The 11,107-nt window shown below is 38.8% G+C and overlaps 1 protein-coding gene across 2 annotated transcripts; it reads left to right on the forward strand.

Moving 5' to 3' along the window:
* The first annotated feature begins 230 nt into the window (after window positions 1-230).
* On the forward strand, window positions 231-10,804 carry wdr25 (WD repeat domain 25). 2 transcript variants are annotated; one of them, XM_067367101.1, is made up of 7 exons: window positions 231-506; window positions 1,471-1,968; window positions 6,905-7,052; window positions 8,053-8,183; window positions 8,252-8,422; window positions 9,474-9,614; window positions 9,692-10,804. In XM_067367101.1, exons 2-7 carry the CDS (start codon window positions 1,498-1,500, stop codon window positions 9,911-9,913), a joined length of 1,284 nt encoding a protein of 427 aa, XP_067223202.1. In that variant the 5' UTR covers window positions 231-506; window positions 1,471-1,497; the 3' UTR covers window positions 9,914-10,804. The 2 variants fall into 2 exon arrangements, with proteins under 2 accessions (XP_067223202.1, XP_067223203.1); XM_067367102.1 differs by lacking the exon at window positions 9,474-9,614.
* The last annotated feature ends 303 nt before the right edge of the window (window positions 10,805-11,107 follow it).

Consider the following 11,107-nt stretch of genomic DNA (forward strand, 5'->3'; position numbering starts at 1 on the left):
ATGATTGTTATTAAGAGATATTAATTATTCCGTAGATAACGGAAATACATACAAGCTGTTTAATATGAGATGTGTATTTTATAAACACGAATTATTATCTAAAATGAGACTTTTATTTTGTCGCAAAAACAAGCCGCTTCCTCTGCAGGTGCTTTTCTCTCAGAGAAATAAGTGACGCTGATTATTACCACACAAAACTAATGTAACAGTCATTTAAATGAGACAGCTGACACTTTTAGTCGTAACTCTGTTTTACTCTGATAACGGTAATGGATAAAAGGTTTTTATTGAAAACGAGACTCTTATCTTGTCTGTAAGTTCCTCACTCGCTCTTCCGGAGTTTCGCTGTCTGATATTTCAAATTAAACACCGCGCGACACACACGAATATTCATCATGTAAACAAGATTATACTATAGTTATACAAACGATTTTAAACGGATACACAAATGCTTTATTATGGTTTGGCGGACAGATGATGTTGATCTCAGTTACTCGTCGTTTAATGTGAGTTTTTGGACATCTAACGTTAGTGTCTTCTGCTGCTTTTAATTATTATAATAAATTCAAGATATCATTTGGCGTTTTATTTTCAGTAATTTATATTAAATAAACATGTAATATTCTCTCTGTTTACAATAGTTGAACTCTTGTTTGACCGTTTTATAAATAAGAATATTATTCTTTCTTAGTCTAATTGTTTTAATTTATTTATTTTAAAGGGTTAGTTCACCCAAAAATGAAAATAATGTAATTAATTATTCACCCTCATGTCGTTCCACACCCGTAAGACCTTCGTTCATCTTCAGAACACAAATCAAGATATTTTTGATGAAATCCGATGGCTCAGTGAGGCCTGAGCAATGACATTTCCTCTCTCAAGATCCATTAATGTACTAAAAACATATTTAAATCAGGTCATGTGAGTACAGTGGTTCAATATTAATATTATAAAGCCACGAGAATATTTTTGGTGCGCCAAAAAATAACAAAATAACGACTTATAGAGTGATGGCTGATTTCAAAACACTGCTTCAGGAAGCTTCGGAGCGTTATGAATCAGTGGTTCGGAGCCCCAAAGTCACGTGATTTCAAAAGCAGTTTGGCGGTTTGACACACGATCCGAATCATGATTCGACACACTGATTCATAACGCTCCGAAGCTTCCTGAAGCAGTGTTTTGAAATCAGCCATCACTCTATAAGTCGTTATTTTGTTTTTTTGGTGCACCAAAAATATTCTCGTCTCTTTATAATATTAATATTGAACCACTGTACTCACATGACCTGATTTAAATATGTTTTTAGTACATTAATGGATCTTGAGAGAGGAAAGAGGGTAATTAATGACAGAATTTTAATTTTTGGGTGAACTAACCCTTTAATTAATTAACACCCATATACATGTATAATAAATAAATAAATTATATATATATATTTAAAAAAACAAAAAACAATTCTTATTCATGCAGACGTGTGGTGGTTTGTGAGTGATCATCATGGCTTCACTGGTGGATTATGAGGATTCTGACAGTGATCCGGATCAAGAGCGTCTGTCTGCTGCTCCTCAGCCTCATCTGGAGCTTTATAATGCTGGAGCCCTCATCATGAGCTCCTCATCATCATCATCTTCATCATCAGCACAGAGCACATCCGGCTGCATGAAGAGAGCGCAGCTGCAGCCGGCCGCAGTCAGGCCGTATATTCCTAAAAGACAGCGCGTGTCCACTGCAGCGGTCCAGACACCAGAGACACAGGACACACGTCCATCTGCTGGAGCTCATCTGCTGTCCGAGGTGTCGGAGAGAGTGCGGCCGTTCCTGGGACGAAAGCACGGACGGGCCGAGCTGCCCAGACGACTGCAGTGTTGTGTTCAGGCCCATCAGGGTCCAGTGAACACCCTGCAGTGGAGTCCAGTGGATCATCTCAGTCATCTGCTGCTCTCTGCGTCCATGGACAAGACCTGCAAGGTATGACTAATCTAACTTAACCTAACCCAACCTAAACTGAAGTAACACAAACTAACCTAACCCAGTCCAACCTAACCCAGTCCAACCTAACCCAGCTCAATTTAACCCTAATCTAACCTAAACCAATCCCTAACCCAATCCAACCTAACCCAACCTACACTAAACTAGCCTAACCCAACCTAATTTAAACCTAAACTAAACTAACCTAACCCAATCCCTAACCCAACCTACACTAAACTAACCTAACCCAAACATAATTTAACACTAAACTAACCTAACCCAATCCAACCTAACCGAACCTACACTAAACTAACCCTAACCCAACCTAATTTAAACCTAAACTAACCTAACCCAATCCAACCTAACCTAACCTACACTAAACTAGCTTAACCCAACCTAATTTAACACTAAACTAACCTAACCCAACCTAATTTAAACCTAAACTAAACTAACCTAACCCAATCCAACCTAACCCAACCTACACTAAACTAGCCTAACCCAACCTAACCCAACCTAATTTAAACCTAAACTAAACTAACCTAACCCAATCCAACCTAACCCAACCTACACTAAACTAACCCTAACCCAACCTAATTTAAACCTAAACTAAACTAACCTAACCCAATCCAACCTAACCCAACCTACACTAAACTAGCTTAACCCAACCTAATTTAACACTAAACTAACCCTAACCCAACCTAATTTAAACCTAAACTAAACTAACCTAACCCAATCCAACCTAACCCAACCTACACTAAACTAACCCTAACCCAACCTAATTTAAACCTAAACTAAACTAACCTAACCCAATCCAACCTGACCCAACCTACACTAAACTAGCTTAACCCAACCTAATTTAACACTAAACTAACCCTAACCCAACCTAATTTAAACCTAAACTAAACTAACCTAACCCAATCCAACCTGACCCAACCTACACTAAACTAGCTTAACCCAACCTAATTTAACACTAAACTAACCCTAACCCAACCTAATTTAAACCTAAACTAAACTAACCTAACCCAACCTACACTAAACTAACCCTAACCCAACCTAATTTAACACTAAACTAACCTAACCCAGTCCCTAACCCAAACCAACCGAACCCAACCTAATGCAACCTACACTAAACTAACCCTAACCCAACCTAATTTAAACCTAAACTAAACTAACCTAACCCAATCCAACCTAACCCAACCTACACTAAACTAGCCTAACCCAACCTAATTTAACACTAAACTAACCCTAACCCAACCTAATTTAAACCTAAACTAAACTAACCTAGCCCAATCCAACCTAACCCAACCTACACTAAACTAACCCTAACCCAACCTAATTTAACACTAAACTAACCTAACCCAATCCCTAACCCAAACCAACCGAACCCAACCTAATGCAACCTACACTAAACTAACCCTAACCCAACCTAATTTAACACTAAACTAACCCTAACCCAACCTAATTTAAACCTAAACTAAACTAACCTAGCCCAATCCAACCTAACCCAACCTACACTAAACTAACCCTAACCCAACCTAATTTAACACTAAACTAACCTAACCCAATCCCTAACCCAAACCAACCGAACCCAACCTAATGCAACCTACACTAAACTAACCCTAACCCAATCCCCAATCCAACCTAACCCAACCAAAACTAACCCAACCTAGTCTAACACAATTCAACTTAACCTAACCCAAGCTAAACTAAACTAACCTAATTTTATCTCACCTCACAATTCTATTTTATCTCTCACAATTGTGAGTTTATCTTACAGTTCTGAAAAAAGAATTGTGAGATAAAAAGTCGCAATAACCTTTTTTTTATTTTTTATCCTGTGGCTGAAACAAGCTTCCATTTGTGTCTGTCTGTGCAAAACCCAAAGCCATGATGATTGGTTGTTGTGGGTGGTTGCCAGGGTGTTGCTATGCGGTGGCCAGGGTGTTTTCTTCCCGAGTCCTGCAGCCTTGCGTATCTGTAGGCCCGTACACACCGGGACGAATATCGCACGCGTTTATCGCCAGCGTTTTTCGAGACGTTTTTCGTGTTCACACCCAAGCGATTTTCACTGGCGATGCGCCGAGTGAATGTGCAAATTCCCTCCCTGACAGTATGTGGCGCTTGTAGTGCACATGATATTAAAGTTAAAGAAGATAAAACAATGCATATATAAAATGGCACATATATATTAGTCAGAAACGGTAGTGCAAATAAACATATTTATGAAACAGACATTTCCAACTATATTTCTTGAATGTAAAATAAAAAAAAATAAAAATACAGAAATAATACACTTCTATTGGTGTGGCCAAGAACTGGCAGAGCACCCACAGCGTGCGTCTCAATCAGCTCCCTAGTTCACTAGTCAGGGCACTGATCAGGGAGTCGGCCACATTCATTTAAATGGTATACTGATACACGGCCTAGGAAGCTAGGGAGAAAATCATGCGCGATATTCGTCCCGGTGTGAACAGGCCTTGTGATTGTCCGCATTTACTGGCAACAAACCTTTTAACTTACAGGTGCAACTTTTTAACTTCTTTGTTGTTCAAAATCAACAGTCAATACACCATCAATCCTTCTTCCAGAACGTGTTTTTGTCTTATGTAACCGGTTCTACCGACCCGCTCCGAGCGGGATTCGAACCGTGGTCTCCGGCGTGAGATCAGGTGCTCTACCAAAAAGGGTAAAGACCACAGCTTCTAGCATCAGTCGCTAGTGCGTCTCCTGAGATCAGAGGAGTGAGGTTTACACGCACAGCTCTTACTGGCCTACACTTACCCCCTAAACCTCACTCCTAGCTACATAGTGAACCCTTAAGCATGATTTTTAGGATTTATGTGGATCTTGGTGTTTCCATCCAGCGTTTTCTTATGCAACATCCCACAATTCACATAAAACATGTTGAAGTAAACACAGTCACAGTGTTCAGGCAGAATTTGCTGATTATGGAAGAGCAGCTTGATGTAAATGTCTCTGATGCGGAGCAGCTCCATCACGCTCAGGTTATTATGTGTGTCGAGGCCCAGGAGAGACGCGCGCTCACATTCATGTCCTGAGGAGAGGTGAAATGACGCACATTCAGACACCGCTGAACTAGTTTCATGCACCTGTGCAGCCCTCATAATGAACCGTTCAAATATTCACGAGAAAGTGCCTGTTCGCTGAGGACAGATGCTGTGGTTTAACGATCGATAACCCAGAGACTAGTTGTTCATCTGTAGTGTGTGTTTGAGCTGACTTCAGTCTGTTTCTGTTGGATTTGATTGTGTTGGTGAGGTGATGGTGGATCACGCTAATCTTGTTCTGCCCGCGGCGTCTCAGTCGGATATGAGAGCCGCCGCTATCAGATGCTGTTTGATGTGTGTGAGTGTAATAATGAGAGGAGGAAGCGTCTGGAGGGTCGAGGAGCCGCTCTGATCCTGAACACAAGAGACGCTCCAGCTCCTTACAGGACATTCATTCATTCACCTCTTCCTCTGAACACTGGCTTTATCTGCGGTGATTCGGGATCATTCCCGTCCACGCGATTCACCCAAAAATCAACACTACAAAAAACACGAAACAATCATGTTTTTATATGAAACCTCTATTGTAGCTTGTCAGTAAGGAAGCCCAATTTCACCACATAAAAAAAAAATCATCAGGCAAAAAGTCATAATTTTGACTTCGACTCATACTTGACTTTATTTATGAGAAAAATTCTAAATTATGATGTAGCATATCATAATTTTCGCCTTTGTCAGTTTTGACTTTTTTTTCATAATTATGACTTTTAGTCAGATGTAACTGTAATTATGATTTTATGTCATAATTATGGCTTAGTATGTCATAATTAAGTTAATATGTCAATTTCAACTTTGTGTCTCAATTGACTTTTACTTTTTATGTCAATTTTGACAATTTTTTAAATTATGACTTAATTACAGGATATAATGTTATAAAGTCAGATTTTACTGTTATTATGACGTAATAGTATAACAGTATGTCATGAATATGAATTAGTATGTCATAATTTTGACTGTCAGATGTAACTGTAATTATGGCTTTTTATGTCATAATTATGGGTTAGGGTTAGGGTTAGGGTTAAAAATTAAGTCAAAATTATGACTTAGTGTGTCATCATTGAGTTAATATGTCATAATTTCGACTTTCTGTCTCATAATTGGCTTTTACTATTTATGTCAATTTTGACCAAAAAAAATTAATTATGACTTAATTACAGGTTTTAATGTTATAAAGTCAGATTTTACTGTTATTATGAAGTCATAGTTAGTATAACTTAGTATGTCATCATGAATATGAATTAGTATGTCATAATTAAGACTTTCCAGAGCATGATTTTTTATTATGTGGCAGAAATGGGCTTCCAAATGTCTGAGACTAAACAACAAACAAGTGTGAAATTCTGACATTCTGGCAATAAAACATCAGTTTAATCCTTCTATTGTGAAATAGTTCGTCCCTTTCTGTTTCAGGTCAATTTGATCAACTTTTTTATGTTCAAAAACAGCCCCACAGACAATTTCATGTAAACGTAAGTCTTAAATTTCATAAGTTCTCATGTATTTCATATTTTAGTAGTTGACAAGCTATGAAAAAGGTTTACCTGACTGTGTACTGTCTTTCCAGTAGTTGAATTTTGGTGAATTTCATGGGATCCAGTGAGGCTCGGTTTGACCTCAAACACCATCATAGTCTCCTAAACCTGTACAACCTTTCCAAACCTCAGACTTATCGAAACTTTGTTTGCACATTCATGACCCTGAATGAGAAAAGTTTATCAGCATTTCAAGCAGTTTAAAAATCAAATATACATTTTAATGTGAGATCCGTCACGTTCATGACAGAATGAGTGACTGTCGGGTTTGTTGAATTAATTTTTTTCCAAGCAGCTTTAATAGAGTAACATTGAGCCGAATCTCTGTGTTTGTAGGTGTGGGACGGCGTTGGCGGTGGACGGTGCTTACAGACTTACTCCGCCCACCTCGGGGCGGTGCGTGATGCGTGTTGGCTGCCGTGCGGGCGACGCCTCCTCTCAGGCTCGTTTGACGGGACGGCGGCGCTCACTGACGTGGAGACGGGTGAGTTTCCCTCCACAGCACGACTCTCACTTCATAACTCTCGTATTATCCTGATAAATGTCCCGAGAGTCCGTCTGTCGCGGATCATATCAGGACAGTCGCCGTATTCCAGCTGGAACATGGAGGATGTTTTTATTCTCCACACAGATAAAAGTCATTGAGTGCAGAAAGATGAAGTTCCAGATCAACTTCTGTGCAATAAATGCAATAATCTGATGTTCTTCTCAGTGTTTCTGTCTTGTTTTCCAGCACAAACATTTGTACTTTTAATTCTGGAGAAGTCGGTGTGTTTTACTCCACATTCAGCTGCTCTTCATGACAGACACGTTTCTTATCGGCCACCAGCGCTGTGCTAATTACATTACTTAATTAAAAACACTGAGGAAGCGTGTTAATTATGCAGGAGGAGGATTCTTATCGGCTCACCAAACATCCGCCACATTCTCTCCATTCACAGAAAAACACTTTACAATAAGATGTCATTAGTGAACAATACTTCACAGCATTTATTAATCTTAATGTTCATTTCAACATTTAATACATTTTTAAAACTAAAGTTGTTTCTGTTAACATTAATGCATTGTGAATATGACCAATGAAGAATTAGATTTTTATGAACTGATGGTAACAAATGAGATCATATCGTAAAGTCGCAGCAGAGACTGAGATCAAATCCAACTTGATCATATGCAAATCTTCTCATTAATATGCATGCATAAGTTGATCATCATATGATTCATGTCACTGTTTAATTAATCAGCAACTAATAAAGAAATTCACCCACTGAGCTGCTTTACCAACAGTCACAGTTTGTCCTCAAACACGTCGATGTTGCAAAACTCGTCAATTATGAAACTAATTCACATCAGCTCTATAGAAGACAATAGAGTCGTTACTCAGATCACGTTCAGTTCTCGTCTGATGGTGTCAGTGTCAGTCTTACTGAATATTAAGTGTCTTTTAAAGTGAAGTAACGATTGATTGGCCGATGGCTCCTCAGGTCAGACCGTCTCTCGGATGGAGAACGGCTTTAAGGTGACCTGCGTCGCCCCGCGACCTTCCGACCCCGACGTGTTCCTGAGTGGTGGCTTCAGTTCAGAGGTCAAAGCCTGGGACGCCCGCTGCTGTAAGGTCAGTCTGATTCCAGACCCTTCCCATGAGCCTTTGGACAGGACTGACAGACGCTCTGTGTGCCGCAGGTGCTGCGCGTGTATAAAGCGGCGGTTCAGCAGACGCTGGACGTCTTGTTTCTGAGCGGCGGCCGAGAGTTCGTGAGCAGCACCGACGCCGTCAGTCGAGACTCGGCCGAGCGAACGCTCATCGCCTGGGACTTTGAGACGACCGCCAAACTCTCCAACCAGATATTCCACGTAAGAACCTTCCCTCTCCACATTCATCGCATCATAAACAACGGTCCTCACTGCAACCCGTCAAAATAAAAGTTCGGTTTAACTTGAAGAAATTGTGACAGAAATGTATTACTGTTGTACAGTACAATCTAGCTATGTCTCAATGTAATAAAATACTAACACTAATAATATAATAATAAAAAACTTTTAATTTTAAAATTAACTATTTTTTAAGGAATAATCACAATTTTTCTTTCATGCTTTAATTTTAACAGTAAAGCTCTGTTGTGCAGCTCTTTGAGTGACAAAAGAGTTAGTTCATCTGATTAAAAGATCAATTAAATTAATGTTTTATTCCTTCATCTGATTGCCAGAAAAATGTAAATACTCAACATTTCTGAAAAAAAAACATTTCATAGAAATGGGGAAAAAATTTAAAAAATGTTTACACAAAAATAATAAATTTTGATGTTTTTATGAATTCAATTAATTAGACGTGCATTTTGATTATTCAAATTTAATTAAACCATAAAAATGAAATACAGAAAATTTGACACACAGAATTTGGTAAAAATAAAATGGAATTTATGGAAAACATAATACATATTTCAAGGGCCCTAAATGTAATTTTTGTTAAACTTTTTATTAAAAATTGTTGTTAAATTGTATAGGTTTCTTATTTTTAATTAATTAGACATTCTTTTTGATTACTTAAATTCCCAAAAAACGTAAACCAGAAAAATTACACCCAGAAAAAAAACTGAATTTGGGAAAAAACGAGACGGATTTCATGGGTCCCTAAAACGCTCTCCATCCACACGTCCGGCATTTTTCATAAAATTTTTGAAACGTCTAAAAAGCTCAAATAATCTCACTGCGCATGTGTGAAACAAAATAAAAGCTCTCTGAGGTGAAGCCGAGAGGACACAGTTCTCACAATATTCTTCTTTTTATTAGCGTAGTTCTGGAATACCGACATCAAGAACACACTGTCAGATTGATCCAGTTAGTAAGTGTGTCTCAGTGTGAACGTGTTTGAGATGAATTTGACTCATGTTGTTGATGTTGTCAGGAGCGCTACACCTGTCCGAGTCTGAGCGCTCACCCGCTGGACGACAGCTTCATCGCTCAGAGCAACGGTGGCTACATCGCCCTGTTCTCCTCCCAGCGGCCGTACCGCATGAACAAGAGACGCAGATACGAGGGACACAAGGTCAGCGCTGCTGACACATCCGGAACAGGTCGTGTGACTGATCATGTGACTGAAATCTCTCGTCTCATTGGTTGCAGGTGGAGGGATTCGCGGTGCATTGTGGGTTCTCCGCAGACGGAAGCGTACTGGTCTCTGGTAGTTCAACGGGTTCTGTGCACTTCTACGACTATCAGAGCTCACAGAGCCTGAAGACGCTGGACGCTCATGAACACGCGTGTGTGTGCGCCGCGCTCCATCCCGTGATCCCCGCCGTCACGGCCACCTGTGATTGGACGGGAGAGATCAAGATATGGACCTGATCCTTCATCTGCCAAAGAGCTTTTTATAATTATCATTTCCTTTTAATGCTTTTAGTGTTTCAATATGAAGCTTTTCCTCATGAAGACATGATGTTCAACAGCAGAATCCACTGAATGAAATACTTTTGTTCATCTCTAATTTACTCATCAATTCACACTAAGAAACAACATTAAAACAAGTCCATCATTAAAGTTTATTTAGTAAAGAAAAATACAGCAAATATATATGGAAACAGAAACAGTTTTCTATGAAAATGAATTTCCTGGTTTATCTTGTAGATAAAACAGTGTTTTATTGAAGAGCTTCAGTGTCGCACCTGAATAATGTCGTATGATCCTGAAGATGAAATATGAACACAATTAAACCATTTTCAAACACAAGAGCTGCTTTAGTAAACAAAACATGGTAAAGATATATATATATTTATTGTATAAGAATAAGAACAATTTGGTGATTAATTTAATTGTGTATGGAAAGTACCATATACACAAACAAAAATGGGCAAATAATAAACCTAATATCATACTATTTAAAACTGAACTGATACAATATATTGAGACTCGTAACAGATGCAAAAAATAAAAAAAGCAAATGAAAGTATAAAATTCTGAAAAAAAATGTGTCGGACTGGATGAGTCGCTCAAAACAAACGGGGGAATTTCATCGATTCGCAGAGACACAGTGTTTATATTTTTCAATAAACTGAACCTAAAAATGGGTTATTAGTAGTTGTCTCTGAAAATTAAAAGATGAGATTGAGACTGCTGGAGCAGCTGAGATGTTCTTCTAGTTTGTGGCGTGTCAGTGTTCAGAGTCTGACAGTGACGCTTTCACAACATTGAGTGGCCTGACATGTCGACTTCTGACTCGACCAATCATGTGAGTTTGGGGCGGGGATATCTGTCTGACTGACCAATAGCAGATGAGGGTCCAAAGGGAGAGTATGAGTGTTTGGAAACACAGAAAACATCAAGCCCCTTATACAAACATTGGTCATTTTTCTTCATCCAATAAAACTCACCATGATAAAATCCCACAATACAAATATGCAACAGGAAAATGGTTTGCAAACATGTTAAGCTTTAACACCGCAAAAAACAATGTTCTTCCTCAGCAATAGTTCTGACTGAAGATATTAAGTCTTGTTTTCTGAAAAAGGCATCATAATAAAGTGAGTTTGTGCTGAAAACAAG

Source organism: Chanodichthys erythropterus, chromosome 18 (genome assembly GCF_024489055.1).
Source record: "Chanodichthys erythropterus isolate Z2021 chromosome 18, ASM2448905v1, whole genome shotgun sequence".
NCBI lineage: Eukaryota > Metazoa > Chordata > Actinopteri > Cypriniformes > Xenocyprididae > Chanodichthys > Chanodichthys erythropterus.

Coding starts and splice junctions, on each gene's coding strand:
- wdr25 (XM_067367101.1), top strand. CDS start 1,498: ATGGCTTCACTGGTGGATTATGAGGATTCTGACAGTGATCCGGATCAA. Junction 7,053..8,052: donor GCTCACTGACGTGGAGACGG/GTGAGTTTCCCT, acceptor ATGGCTCCTCAG/GTCAGACCGTCTCTCGGATG. Junction 9,615..9,691: donor GCAGATACGAGGGACACAAG/GTCAGCGCTGCT, acceptor CATTGGTTGCAG/GTGGAGGGATTCGCGGTGCA.